The sequence below is a fragment of the Lissotriton vulgaris genome, chromosome 10 (genome assembly GCF_964263255.1).
Source record: "Lissotriton vulgaris chromosome 10, aLisVul1.2, whole genome shotgun sequence".
Classification (NCBI taxonomy): domain Eukaryota; kingdom Metazoa; phylum Chordata; class Amphibia; order Caudata; family Salamandridae; genus Lissotriton; species Lissotriton vulgaris.
Genome location: NC_141698.1, coordinates 930,177,837 through 930,193,921, shown reverse-complemented (window position 1 = coordinate 930,193,921; position 16,085 = coordinate 930,177,837). Strand labels below are relative to the sequence as shown.

The window sequence follows — 16,085 nt, the reverse complement described above, 5'->3', positions numbered from 1 at the left end:
CAACCACATTTGCTAAGTCAGTCTTTGTGCGGAGGCAGCTGGCATTAGGTCAGTGCAGTTGGTATCCATTGCCCTGCCTACCTCTCTCTGCCCCCCTTCTCTCCTGCATCAGCCTGGGCACCAAGGCTGCCTTTGACCCTCGCACCGCCTGTGACCAACCCCAGAAGGATCTATGTGGAACTAAGAGGTGAGACAGCACTCAAAGGGCACTGGTCAAAAGCAATAGAGGTGATACCCAAGGGCACAGGCTGCTGAGCGGTAGAGAAGGGTGCAGGTGCGGGCACTCGAAGGGCAGTTGGAGGAATGCAACACCATGAGGAGGCCTAGTTAAGCGGACTGAATGCCCTTGACAGTGTGTGGTCCCAAGAAAGGCAGGGGTATAGACTGGTGGGAAGGAAGATGACAGGCCTAGGCATTGCTGGTGTCCCGGTTCCCCACCTACCTAAACCCCCTACTGCCTCCCGCCACCCAATGCACACCGGGCATAGTAGGAATATATCCAAGATAAACAACGACTCCATATATTTATACATATGATGGTCCGAAGGAAAAGCCATCAATGAGTGGGAAGGCGGAAGAACTCCAGCCCAGGGGTAGTAAAGAGTTGTAAAACGGGCAAAGCAACAGGAGTGCATGCGCAGTGCACCCGCCACTCACCCACTGCAGAGAGTATCGATAAGAGGAAGAAGAGTCGGTGTAACCACAGCAACCCATAACCACAGTATGATGAGGTCAAGAAGCCAGGAAAAAACAGTGAAAAACCGCAGGAAGCATAATAAGGAAAATATCAAAAAGCCCACGGATATGGAACAAATAACCCCAAAACCTGAGCAAAAGAATTCCACCCCGATCTCCAGCTACCTCATACTTGCCCTCAGAACAAGATTTACACCCTTCCGGTTACACAACAGTGGAAGAAACCCCAACACCACAAGATCAGCTACCTAAAGTGGACGACTCGCTAGTAGAGTAAGTGCAGTGGAGCTCTAAAGAGACTACTTCAAGAACTGTTGCATAAAATCCACAGCGACCAATGGCTACATCAAAAAGATGATTTTGTCCATACAACCCTGCCAAGACTCTCAGGCAGGTGAACCTGTGCAAATAACTGTTCAAGCCATGATTCATGCCCATCCTCACACTCAGGGTGTTGGTGCACACTCTGGTGGCTCACCCAACGTGGACGAGCCTCCTATTTCTGCAAATCTTAAGTCGAGGTCAGTCATTCAGACAGACAATGAAATTAATCGTCAGTTAACATTTCGACACGGTCTTAATATACAAAACTCCTCTCCAATCACCATCTCAAGTGACGGCTCACCCATTTACCTGAGGCTTTCATCGCTCCAGGAAACCAATAATTCTTACACCAACAATACGCAACCTCTCGGTAACAATATTATCCGCAGTCCCCGAGCAGCACAATAGACCAGGCTCTCGCCCGGAAATATAAAATGTCTCACACCAACGACTCACCGACCTGGACAAACACGACTATCCCAATAGGATGCTAGGAGAGCCAAACAACCACTCCCTACTGGATCTATCTTTCTTTCAAGCAGATGCCAACAGGATCACAAGTATACCTGGAGCCCCGAAATAGTGATGGGTGAGCCGAATTCAATCTGGCCCCACTCTTGCAAACCTTACAATCCACAGTTACTACATTAAGTTTTCACTCAGACAAACTAGATCAACAGGTCCATCTTTTAAACGTACTTGCAGTGTACACGGCAGGGACAGACAGCAAACTGGAAAGCATTAACAAATTGACAACAATAGAGAAATCAAAAGTAAGTTTGGCACACTAAGTATGCTGAGGCTCCCCAATAATAAACAGTTTCTCTTCTCTTCCTTCGTTCCTCACCATGGCCCTGGCAGAAATCAGGAAATTACACATAGGATTACAGACACTGACTCCTCATTTACATTACACTGATAGAGAATGTCCTATAAGCATATAACATAAAGTAAGAAATTAGTACAGGAAATATACCCCCTAAAGAAGTCATGGTGGTTGCTCCGTCACCTGATCATCATTCAGTAAGTCCTAAGTGAAGACATTTCCCACAATCCAAGATAAATAATTTGGATCAAACAGAGCTGAGGGTCGAACCATCAACCTGGCCAAAGATAATGACATTACTGGGGAATGAGAACGCCAGACCAGATAACTGAACTATGAACAAACCACTGCAAAAGCGACACTTGAGTAAGAGGAAAACCAACAGTGACCCCTTTTTAACCCCTTCGATGCTGATGACGAGCTCAGCTCGTCATCAGCCACGGGTGACGTGTGCGGATGACGAGCTGAGCTCGTCATGTATCGCGGTAAATGGAAAACAGCCACACAGCGCAAAAATCACCGCAGCAGCGATGCAGTTAAACCATAAAAGCAAAATACAAACTGGCTCAACAGGTAGTGAAAGTAGTTCTTCGTCTATACTGCAACCAACTATAATGCCGACTCCAAAGGCAGCAGTTGGACACACAGGCAAAATGTCACAGGTATTAGGCCACCTCAACAAACCTAGGCAAACCCCTGTGCACATGGGGAAAGGCCCAAGGGAGAAACAACAAACTCCAACCCTTGTAGAGCCAAATAAGGAACCTGTGTTAACATTATCCCCCATGCCCTCAGCAAGCGGATTAGGAGTTTCAACATCCAACATAGACAAAGTAAATACAATTACAGTGAAGCAAAGAAAAGTAGCTACAGAGCAGCACAGCGATGATCCAAGGTCAGGAGGAAAGGAGAGCATTTGGATAACAACCGCAAAAGACCTGGATACTGCGAAAGTAAGCAAAGAAGTCCCCAATAAGGCGACTCAACAACATTACGGTAATCTCGACGAGCACAAGCAAGTGGTAATAACAGTCCTAAATAGGAATGAACCAGTCCACACAGGGGACAGGAGCAACAACATGGAGCTAGGACAGGATCTGGTTACTACAAATCAAACATCTAAATTGCTTTAAATTACAGAGTATCCCTCTCAAGGCCCGCATGACATCTTAAACAGAGGGAACATCCTTAAATTGTTAAATTAAACTGGAATCCGATGATATAGCAGAAATAGTATTTATTTCCCTCAAAGGCCAACAAATCACTGAACCTACACTAATTACATTGGCATTAGTAGCAAGGAAGAAGCTGGTTTTATCAAGATATGAGCAATTTAAATGATGAGGTATCAAAATAATTGCCCAGAAAGACCAAGGGTATCCGACAGTAATAGCAAAGCCTTTTGTTACCTCTAATGCCATCAGTAATCCTCAATTTTAAATATTAAAAAACGCCTTAGGCCAAGCCGCAACAGGAAGCAGAGCCCAAACAATAGAGGTGTCAAATCATCCGAAAAATGACTGGGCTTGGCTGCCAGTAGCCCTATCTAGAGGAAGTCACGACTGAAATGGCGTTGAAACAGCAGTCAAGGTCAAAAAATCCGGAATTTCAGTGTGCTTTTGGAACATCAATGGTTTTACCCCAAAAATCCAGGCCCATGACATGATTATGTTCTTAAAGAATAACAAAGTCAGGAAGTATGGACCGAGGCAAGCCTTCCACTAGAGGGCTATTTACAATACAGGATTCCCGCCACAAGAACTCATAAGTTCAGTAGATCTAGGGGCGGGCTCGATCTATGGCTCTGGCAAGTTAAATGCAACAATTGACCGCCTTTTTTTTTAAGAGGACTGGATCACTGGTGTAAGGATTAGAAACTAGAAATTTAATAAACAACTGCTGCTGATAAACTTGCATATCACCCAAAGTGCCTGGGAGAAAAGGTCCAAGTTTGACCACCTAACTTGCATCATATGCAGCTTATTAAGCGACCATGGTAGTACACCTTGTTTGATCTCAGCGGATTATAATACAAATCTTTTCCAAGACCTTCCAGAACTACAATCCATTAACCTCCATCAATTGGTTGTCGGCACCTCACATAACGCTGGCCACACGTTAGATGGACTTTTCATGAACAATGTCAAGCTTATACCAAGCAAAACCCTTCCCCTCACCCGGACAGACCATCGGGCAGTCCTCTTCACTCTTCGATACAGCACCGCCCCCTCTCCACCTCCTAGCAACTGCGCCTCTCAATTCAAAGCTTGGGGCTCAATAGACCAGGAGAATCTCAAATCTCAGTTACAGGCAGCCAACTACCCGCCTAACCTAGATCCATCACTAGCCGCCGCCAACTACACAGAATGGCTAAGCAATGCCTTAGACCCTTCGTGCCTATAAAAAAATTCTCTAAGAATAGAACCACTGCTTCAGCCCCTTGGTTCTCAGAATCCTTAAGGTTAGAAAAACAAAGATGCAGAAACATCGAGAGACAATGGCGCAGAAACTATCTCCCGAATGACAAAGCCCGCTACAATTTGGCACTGTTACAATACAAACTCCTCATCACATCAGAAAAAAGTAAATACTACACTAATCAAATTGAACAAGCTCAAGATTCTACTAAACTTCTCTTCCAGGTAGTCACCAAACTTTCTGGTTCAAGAACCAATCCTCCTACTGCTCCCTCCCAAGAACTGTGCAACTCTTTAGCCAGGGCTTTTCAAACTAAGGTGAGCTCCATATACGATTATTTTGCATCCCTACCTAAGGTCCCCTTGCTCTCTTCGGACATCAATGAGAATACTACCCCTTCCTTCACTCAGTTCAACCAAGTTGGCGTCTCACGAGTTCACGACCTCATCCTCACCAACAAGTCAGGCTCACCCACCGACCCTTGTCCCACCTCGGTATCCATACTCACCGAGACCTACTAGCACCCAAACTCACGGAAATATGCAATATGATGTTCAACACTGGTATATACCCAGAAACCTGAAAAAAGGCAATCATTAAACCCCTCCTAAAAAAACCACACATCGACCCATCAGATCTCAATAATTACAGACTAATAACTGCCCTCCCTTTTCCAGCTAAAATTTTTGAAAAATTAATGAACACACAATTAGCCAATTTTATTGAGGACAATAACCTCCTCGACGAATCACAATTCTGATTCAGGCAGGCCACGGTACCAAAACGGCACTCATCAAAGCCGCAGATGAGATCCGAGCCAACAGAGACCTAGGTGGAACAGCAGTCTTGGTCCTGCTGAACCGGTCGGCCGCCTTTGACATGGTTGATCATGCTACATTGATCGGCCGTGTCGCGGAGATGGCCATTATGCACAAGGCCAAAGAACTGCTGTCCTCTTTCCTGTCCAACCGATCCCAGCTGGTGAGCTTCGGAAAATTCAACTCCCCCACCTTCACTCTCCCATGTGGGGTGCCGCAGGGATCTTCCCTCAGTCCAACACTATTTATTATCTATGTGTCAGACCTGGCCAAAACAATCAAAACCCATGGGATTAGGCTAACCACATATGCCCATGACCCACAACTGGTTCTAGCCATTGATAACAACGGAGGAGAAATAGCAGGCAGCTTCCAAGCAGCCATGATCGACATAAGCTCCTGGATGGCTAAAAACTGCCTAAAATTAAACTCAGACAAGACGGAGGTCATGATCTTCGGCAACCTACACCCACCATGGTCCCCCTCATGGTAGCCCCCTGAGCTCGCCCCCCTCCCCCCACCACCTCCAGTACAGAAAGTAAAAAACCTTGGTGTCATCTTTGATAATAAACACTCCTTCTTAGCTCACGCAAATGCCATCACATCCTCAGCCTTTCACACACTAAGAGTAATCTAAAAACTACTTCCTTTCCTCCCCTCAACACAGGAAAAACCCTGATAAGCTCCCTGGTTATGACAAAAATAGATTATTGCAACGGACTGCCTTGTCCATGCACAGACCTTGCAGAACTCTACGGTCCTCCTCGGCCAATCTCCTGGCGGTACCCCGCATCCACAAGGTTTCCTGGGAGACAAAAGATTCACCGTAGCCACTGCCAAACTTTGGAATTCCCTTCCCTCACAAATCAAATCATCCCCTACGCTGCTCTCTTTCAGGAAGCTACTAAAGACTTGGTTATTCACGCAATAAACAACCTGCGGCCTCCTACCCACCTACGTCTTCAGCGCCGAGACACCCTCGGGTATTTGTTGCGCTCTACAAATTGCCTAAATTAATAAATAAATAAGATTAAACGAAACATGCCCAGGAAGACACCAATACATCACAGAACAAACAAAGCCCAGTGACAAGATTGGTGAATATATGGCACTACAACTCACCAGTATGGGCTACATAATCCTGAACGGTTGCATCCCCCAGGACAAACCACCGACCTGGACAAGGCAAGAACAAATGGACATACTAACTCTTTCCTTGACTATACCATCTGTACCAGGGAAATGCTCCTTTTAATAGAAAATGATAACATTGTTGCACGGGGGATAGTGACCATCGTCCACATGTAATTACTCTGTATTCCTGTATAGCACAATATGCCATGACAAGCTTGACAACCTGTGGAATCTACACGGAGAACCTAAAAATGTTCAAATGGACACATTTCTCTATACCAATTATTATGACAGTACGTAGAGCCCTTCTAGGCTTGAGGAGCATTGATGACATTTCAGCAACGACATCATGGAAGACTTTCACCTGCCAACTGTCTAAAACATTTGGCAACACTGCTCAACAATTTAATAGAGGGAATCATAGTGTCATTGCAGCTTAGATCAAGAAATTGAGAAACATACGCAACGCCGCATTAGGATGAGTTCGGAGGTGCCCGGGGCTGAACTGCTATTTAAAAACTATAAGCAAGCACAAAAAGTACTCGGGCAAGCAGTGTCCTTAGAGAAACAAAAACCTTCTGATCAGCTCTGGACAAAATTAGTTCATGCAAGCAAAAACTCGAATACAAAGGCTTTCTGGTCCCTCGTGAACAGGAGACTGCATGGTCAAAGAAGAGTGGGCATCCTTCCAAATGACTCCATTCGAAGCTACTGATAAGGAAGACGATGTACCAGATAACTTGATCAAAATGGCCCCCTTGATTAATACAAGTCAATTGAAGTCCCTAATGGGTACAATCCCTGCCATAGTAACTGAGCAATCCCCGGACAGGACCCTCAAAAACAGACAACCAAACCCCCTCCCAGCAATGGGAGTCACTTCAACAGGCCAACAAAGCTCCAGGAGCACTGATAATTCAAACGGCACAAATTACAATGAAAGGCAGCTCTGACGGGGCACCTGGGCCAAATGTACTACCCCATGCCCTGCATAAGCAGGATACAGAGTTCTGGGCTGAACAATTAGCATCCACGTTTGATTATTGCCAGACCACTTCAGTGATACCACAGTCCTCGCGTGGGGCTATCATACATCCAATCTATAAAGGTAGTACAAGATCTTACCCAAAAAACTATAGGTTGATAGCCCTCCTGGACATTGAAGCCAAGTACTACGCCAGTCTGCTGTTGGAAGACCTGTCATTGTGGGTTACACAGAAAAAACGATTCCCCTTCAATCAGAGAGGATTTGTTGCAAAATCAGGAATTCTAACCAATCTACTTGCAATATCAGTTTGACGGACAAAGCAGCAGCATCAAGATCTTAAATTCACTACTGCTTTGTTGATTTTAAGGCAGCGTTCGACCACAAGCCAAAGGGATTATTGTGGTCTAAGCTACAGAAATGGGGGATTCCCTGTCCTCTTCTGGAGGCCATCATCCAGCTCCATACAAGCACATGAATCTATAAAAAACTGGGACAGGGAGCTCACATCTCGCAGAAAATACAAACATTGTGTAGAGTAAAACAAGGGTGTGTGCTGGCCCCCTTACTTTTTAACTTCTTCATTTCAGATTCATCACAATTCTTCGACGACATTAAGTACCACCCCTCCCCCACATTTTTTGTGGCATTCGGGTGACCAACCTGCTGTAAGCAGATGACCTAGTACTGTTTAGCCATACAAGGGTAGGCTTATAGTGGCTGCTTGACCATCTTAACATCTAAACATTCACAAACAAACTGGAGTTAAACCTGTCGAAAACAAGGGTAGTAACCTACGGGAGAAGAAAATATCAAGAAGGAGGATGGCTCTACAATGGTAAGAGCATTGTAAGGGGATCCTCCTATAAATACCTAAGGGTCCACATAGATACGAGGTGTGCTTTTTTTAAACAATGGCAAGAGGTTGGCGCTAAAGCATTGATGCTGAAGGTAGCATTAACAAAGCTAGCTAAGCGGCTATCCGGCCCAAGCTTGTCTCCACTAATAACAGCTATGAAGGCAAAAATGTCCACCTCTTTATCCTATGGACAGGAGATTATGCCGAGAAAAGACTCCAGTCTGTTGAACAAACTAACAGCAAGAATTTATAAGCAAGCACTGAGTTTAACAAAAACCTCATCTCCTGCCCAGAGTAAACTTGAGCTCGGCCTACTAGAACCAGCAGGCCATAGGGGTCGATGCCTTTCTCAAACTATGTAACAAACTACGAACGTCTAGAGCAGGCAGCTTGGAGGCAATGCTGTGGCAGGAAATAACCACCAGTCAACTGAGGCAAAAACATCGCCTACATCTAGAAGACTCCCTGCAGCTGTGAGAAGCAAAAGACTTTTGGGACACTAATCCACCTCAAAAGGTCCTCAAAATGTACATTAAGAAGAGCATGCGTCTCTGGTCATTCCATTCGGACAGAGCACAACTGGCAGAACGTAAATATGCCTGGTCGATTATAACCCGGTTTAAGCCAGGTCCGATGGCACCATATCAGACTTGCACCTATGCAGCCTTCTGGCAAAAAAGATTTATGTCCCTCAGGTTGGGGGAGTGGCCTTTTCTTTGCCATCTACCCAGTTGGCGTCGCCTAAATGACAATACAATGTGAAGGGGTTGTGGGTCCAGCAAGAAATCACTTGAACATGAGGTATGCCTCTGCCCAGCACTGCTCAAGGAACGTAGAGCTCACTTACGGGGAGAAAGGAACAAACTCAGTGTCCACTCTTGTCGACAAGCCATTATTGCGTCCTTGAACCCATACAATTCGGTGCTTAACATTCAGTTCAATAAGTTTGTTATAAGAGCAGCAAAAAGGTTCAGTCAGTCGGAGGACCAGGGACCAGCTCATCAACACCTGTAATCCAGCACTGGTCTCTTCCTAACCAACATTTGGATTAGATGATAACCGGTATAGCTCATTGACCCACAGTTAGCAGCTTTTGTCAGTCATTCTCAGCTGTTCAGCCAGTGGCTCACAGCACATTCTATCTTTTCTATTGCTTTGTCCTATTTATAAAAAGAGTTGGTAAACCCAGGGGAACGGCTTGTAGGATTCTAGTAAACAGTCATTTGTCCTCCCTCATTGGTAAACAAACTGAAGCTCATCTGTTTACTATGGTCCCCCAATTGAGAACCAACCAAGGAACTAAGTTTTGCACTAATTCAAGACACCCGCAAACCCTGCTTAACATAAGTAGTATGGATTTAGAAAGAAATCATATTTTAGTGGGTATCTTCATTTTTAGTATTTATTGCTATACATCTCTCTTTTTAACCGAATATGTGAATCAGTTCACTGACGATTGCCATTGCAATGATTTTTATTAATCGAACAATAAAGTATTAATCACTCTAATCACTATTTCACTATCCCATCGTGAGCTTTTTGTGTCTTCTCCATCTGCCTTAGTGACCAGAAAACATTTTCATATACAGAAATATACATTTACAGAAATTTCAATGCTTGCGGAAGTGCACTCCAGTGAGGTTAAGTATCAACGGTAAAGCCAACTAAGGTGGGGGTCAGTTCACTGAAAAAATAAGGTTGCAAATTGTCCAATGCATTAGAAGCAAAACATGACAAAGTAAATATTGTGTTGCATAAGGTTTAAAAAATAATCTTCAGACCCCGCTGTTCTACCTCACATTTCACCTCTTATTCGCACAGTGACCCACTGCTATTCACGATTCCGGTCAAAGATTACAAAAAGTGCACTCACAAGCTTTCTGCTGCCACACAAAGAGAAATATAATTATAGAGACCGTTGATTGCATAAAAAACAGTACATTCTCAGAAACAATAGCCTACAATAGTCAGAGCACCAAGGAATGAATCACTTACCTTCCGAGCAGCTAATATGTCTGGGCTATCTTCCATTCCAATTGAAAAGGTTTGCAGTGGGTAATGAATGCCAGTTTCTTTCGAAAGTTTCATGAGAAGTGCAGACACTAAACTTGAATCCAAGCCGCCTGTCGAAAAGGGGAGAGAAGAAACTAATGTTCTGGATTGTTCTCTTTAAATTAACTTTTTCAGATCAATATTTCTAAAGAGCAACACAAAGCATTAAAAAAGTATAAAGGAATTAGAAAAAAATATATATATGAAAAACCAACATGAGGTGATGTAATTCATCCGGTCAGGTTCAAGAAAGAGAACCGCAATCCATTTTCAAACCCACCTGCTATTTCTGCCATTAGAATCACAACACGACATACACCACCCACGTCAGACCAGCCAATGGCAAGTCACATCTTAAGAAGTACATGCATTGTTATCTCTGCACCGTGGTTGTGATTTAGTTGTAGCTGGCAGGGGTTACGTGGGGGGGGACTTGCCTTTATGGGGAAGCCTCAGTACAAAAGACTCTGTGAGCTCCTTATCACAAGGGTTTAACCATGTGAGCCTTTGCAAGTCACCACTCAGTATTGAATGATTGAGCTATTAGGAAATAAGTGCCTGTGCTATCTCTGTAGTGATCCTGCTGGTAGAGCCCTATTGACTGCCTGCCCTGTGACGCATAATGGCTGAGCTCTTCAATACAAAAGGATACATGGGCAGCAAGCAATTTGTTGACACTTGTTCCAGCACGTGATCTAAAAGCAGCAAGCTCTTCTAACTAAAAAGACATCTGGGATGTGTGAAATTTGTGCACAGTGAGACCTAGCTGCTAGTGCTGTCCTACTGTACTAATCATGACACCACGCTTGAACGCAACTTCGTGGTAAAGGCATGAATGGTAAAGGGGAATGTGTGGCTAAAGTTGTGGCCCCCCTCCCCGGCCCTGAACTAGAAACTCCCTACTTGCCCCCTCCCCCAGCCCCGAGGTCCAAATTCCCTGACCCCCTCCCACCGGCTCGCTGTCGATAATCCTTAGCTTACACTACCTGACCTCCTCCCACACCCACGCTGTCCCTAAAACTACTCTAACCCCTTCCACTGCCGTCAAGCCTAAAACCAGAACCCCTATTTTTAAAAACAACCCAGACCCTCTCCCAGCCCTGTCAACTACCAGAGCCCTAAAAACTACCCTGTCATCCCCTAAGACCTAAAAACTGTCCTAACTACCCATTCCCCTCCCCCGGCCTAAAGTCTAAAACCCTGACCCTAAGCTAAACCTACACCACCCGCTCCCACCCTGACCCCCCCTCCCCAGTGCTAAATACTACCCGACCCCCAGCCCGGAAAACGACTCCTCCACGGTCCCCAGCCCCGAAAACGACCCCCTCCCCAGCACTGAAAACGAACGAACCTCCCTCCCTCCCATGCCTTGAAAACAATCCTCGACCCCTCAGCCTTGTAACTACCCCACAAAACCATAGAAACTACCCCCCAAACCAAGCCACACTTCCACTTACCTCACTGTGTCCTCCGCCAAGGTCCAAGGTCTTCCTGCTTCCGAAATCTGCCCAGCAGCTGCAGAAACATGGTTAGTGCAAGCGTGGTTACGCTTGCGTCTTCAGAACACGCGTGTCTCTGTCCGCGTTGTTCCGACTGTTCCCCTGACACCACTAACCAGCTATATGCCTGCACCATGGCAGAGCAAAGGATGGGCTCTTTAATGTAAAATAATATCTGTGACTCGTGGGACACATCTGTCCAAGGGTCAGCCTTGCGAATCTTACAGGCCAAAGTAGACTAGATTTCTTTAAATGTCTGGAGAAACAGCAGCCCTTCAATGGTTGCTAGAGTGGCACCACATAAGGATTTATACTGAACTGAGATCGAATGGGGATGACTGGCAGGAAAGCTTGATCTATGAGGTATTAGTAGGGAGTGATCAGAATATGCGCATTTTCTAAACCAAAGACGCATTCTTGCAAATGTCTACACAAATGGTATTTTGCTTTTTGGTTTTTTTGAAGCATGGCAAAGCGGAAAGCAAATAGCACTCTGTCACATTAACAGAGTCTCAAAAGCTATCAGCAAGTTATCTAAGGCCATTAATAAAATTAAAAGTCAGCTGAAAGAAGTCAAATTTTAAAAGTGGCTCAAAAAGAATATCAGTAATTGAGGATCAAAAATGTAGCGCAAATAATACTCACAAGCCTACAGTTCATTGATCAGTTTCAAAGATTTTTTATGTACCTTTTTATGTCTTATTCAACACTTTCATCATTTTACTCAAATTGTCCTCAACCTAAGTCATGTGACCATCAGATAAAGGGTGAACCTCAAGTACTGTTTCCCTGCAGTAACATATTTCAAGCAGGAACTGAATGCAACTCAGTGGGTACACTAGATGGAGTTAAGGTCTTTGTTATTAAAGGGTGTTAGTGGAACTTGCTGACAGAGGGGACGGTGAAGGCTAAAGCGTTGGTATTGCAGTGGAGAGGTGAGTTGTTTCATCTAATGTCATTATAATCATTAAACCAGTATTATATGCAATTTACTCATAGATGTTTAAATGTGCTTAGATTTGCAGAAGCTACAGTCAAGACAGGCTTCTTGCAAATTGGCAGGGAGAGGAAAGTCGTATAAAAGTGGTTTCAACATTTTTAGAAGATAAGGTGGTGAATTTTGTATTCGAATTTGGCACCCTTTGTGCCTAATATTCAAATCAGGTGTGTAAGAGAGGAGAGTAATCAAACTCTGTGAGAGGATCTGCAATGTCCAAATATGTGGTTTGCAGGAAAGCAACGCTACCATACTACACAGAATATTAGCCAGCACAAAATCTACCAACTAGAATGCTACTGATGTTTCCCCCACCTTGAGTTTTACAGCACCTGCATATGAGCTTATTCGTTTTTGTATGGAACTTTTTTTTGTTAACTTCCCCTGGCTGCACACATTTACAATACTTCTACAAAAGTGGTTCACACTATTTAAGCCCCATTCACTGCTAAGATAAGATCTCTTCCCACGGAAAAGGCAGACAGCTTATAACAAATGAAATGCTTGCTTTTTATTACTCAATTGTGCAAAGCAAATGCTTTAGCCTTAGAACATCTGTGGAATTTCCTATTCATGCTTCAGTTCTTTTCTTTGCACTTTGTAGGCATTATCGGATTGATTTTCTCAATGTAATCTATTTGGTCATTAGATCAAATTCTAAATATTGTAATAAACATTGTACATTAAAAATAAAGTTACTATACAAGAGTGATGCTATATTTTACATCTGAACAAGCAGCCACAAGTGCAGTTAACTTGCAGACAACAAGGTCATGATTTGAATGGTGCAGCAGATGCAGTGGCACCAGGCCCAAAAGTTGTCAGACCTACTCTAAACACCAATATTGCTATATTTTACTACTAAACAGGCAGTCACAAATGCAGTTATCTTGCAGGGACTAGGAGTATGATTTGAATGGTGCAGCGGCACCAGTCCCAAAAGTTGTCAGAACTCCTCTAAACACATAATATTACTATTGCATCAATTCATTCTATTATTTCCATCTTTCACTTTTCAAAATTTTACTATTACTTACCCAAACTATACCACTACTAACAGCACAATATATTGTGTTTTTTTACATAAACATGACATAACATTTTAACAGACTTTCTGTAACTTATATTGTACAACTTCTCTGTAAGCTACCACTTAAAACAAAAAACAGCTTATTATTAATCACATAGGCAACACCAAATGCATTTACCAATGCTTGTTGTTTATTATGGCTTTATGATTAAATATATGTAAATGTATGATGCGTGGTGAAATCTTGTGATTTTTGTTTTGATGTATTTTTTTGAAACATTTAACCCATTTAGTTAGACAAATAGTAATATAAGATAATTTGTCAGTAGGGTCAAACATAATGTCATAAGGGATATGATAATAATCTTAAGAATGTTAACAAATAACTAATATTTGCAGTTGTGAATGTTCAGGACTATGTGGAAAACAAATTCAAAGATGACAATTAAACAAGTACTACTAGTAGTTTAGGATAATTTAGGAATATGAATACTATTTTATGGTATCCCACCTCCCAAGACCATGAGAAAATCTGAGGTTCCAAGGGGGTGTGATCAGAGACAAGCAAGGATATCTAGGTAAGAAAGGTGCCACGATTTAGGACAGCTGTACAGGGTCGCCAGCCGTAGGGTTGGGAGCGTGATGCAGACCGCAATAGGGGGGGGGGGGGAATGTGTGGGAGAGGCAGAGGAAAAGGAGGGAACTCAAATACAAGGTGGGGACCAAGGACAATAGAACCAGGGAATATACACATCTCTTTTGTAGCTCGAGCTACTACCTGCACAGCGCATGCATTGGCTGGTTACAATCAGGATGAAATAAAAGGTAAGGACGTTTTGGAACTTACTGGAGATTCACGTGATCATCTTTGGGGTTTAGTGTCTCCAAGAACACTTTTCTACTTTCTAATAGTCAATGGGTGCATTCAAGTTTGAAAATTGTATACATTATTTTGCTTTTATAGCAGGAGTGTTGTAACTTGGTACTGGTGGGCTTGCACCAAAGTGCATAGACGGGACTATCAGGAAAGTGTGGCCACAGCTGCTTTTGTAATTTAGCAAGAAGACAAATCACATTGGCTACTACAATTGGCAGCAATCTCCCTAGTCTACCATTACACAAACACCAATTACCTGCAAAAAAAGTTTACCAAATTGTGGATAACTAAATAAAATACTGCATTTGCTGCTGAATAGGAATAAACAACATGCATATACTAGTAGTGTACATATGTGATGTGAAATATGAACAATTGCGTCATAAATAGAATTGCATTTGTAGGGCGGGTTTTCACCTGACAAAAGGCAGCCAATCCTTCGGTGAGCCATTAAGCGTTTTCTAACAGCATTTTCAAATAGCAGCCGGATGTTGCTCTTCACAGTGTCCCGGTCGTAACCTAAATCAGTATTCGAAAAAATAACACCAACATGGTCATGTAAGCGCCTTGAATAAGCCCGCGCAGTGCTCAGCATAACTTCTTATTCTGTGTGCAGAGTTTTGTAATTTTGGAACTGTGAATGAGCTGATCAAATATGGAAGTCAGTATATAAAGAAGAGAAGCTCTAGCAGGATAAATGAAGAAAAAAGATACCAAAATAATTTGTTATCAATAAAGGAAGTTTCCATCTATTGCTTAGACCACTCAACATATATTAATATTTCTTTTATATGAGCCAGGGCATTATTGTTATGTAGAAAGAGACAAATAGATATAAACAAAAATATTTACTTTTGTCTTCATTTTAGGCAGAGAAATTCAAAATAAAGTAGATAAGGCTTTTCATGCAATCAAAAACGATTTTCTATTAACATACTGTTATACAATCACATTATATATATATATATATATATATATATATATATATATATATATATATTACTACCTAGGTAGTAGGTAGTTCTAGTTAGGACCTAGTTTCCATAGGAAATCCACAACATTCTATTTGGAATAACTTTGGCGCCGGTCGATGAATCGATGAATCTTCACGAGATTTTCCAAACTAATTATCAGCTCTGGTCCGCTCCTATCCTGTAAGTTTCGGGATGATTCGTGTAGCGGGGCCGAGAAAAAAGGGGGGTTCCAAAATGTGTTTTCCCGATGCAATTTTCTATAGGACCTTTTGACGTAGCTACAGCCCGAACTGCTGAACAGATTTACACCAAATTTGGCAAAGAGGTAGTCCTCAGTTCAGACTCGTGCCTTTTGCTTAAATGGTGACAATCTGTTCAGTAGTTCAACTACATAGTTGGCATACAAGTATACCTAAGGGTACGAGCTAAAGTGTTAAGACATTTTAAAATGCCAAATGTAATAAATATTTCAATATCAATTGATTGCTAAAAGTACTGTGCAGATTATGTCTTAGATTGAGTATCAAATTTGGGAGGAGTTGGATCTATTGAACTTCTCACACGCGATGGGGCTGGAGGACTTGTGGCGGACGTTT

General features: G+C 43.0%; 1 protein-coding gene across 1 annotated transcript in view; it reads right to left on the bottom strand.

Moving 5' to 3' along the window:
• The window catches only part of ASNS (asparagine synthetase (glutamine-hydrolyzing)), a 241,834-nt gene that overhangs the window by 174,072 nt on the left and 51,677 nt on the right, over positions 1 to 16,085 (bottom strand). Inside the window, exons 5-6 of the mRNA XM_086941926.1 lie at positions 14,933 to 15,034; positions 10,056 to 10,183 (exon numbers count right to left, since the gene is read on the bottom strand). Of these exons, the coding sequence (XP_086798052.1) occupies positions 10,056 to 10,183; positions 14,933 to 15,034 (230 nt within the window). The remainder of the gene's footprint in view (positions 1 to 10,055; positions 10,184 to 14,932; positions 15,035 to 16,085) is intronic.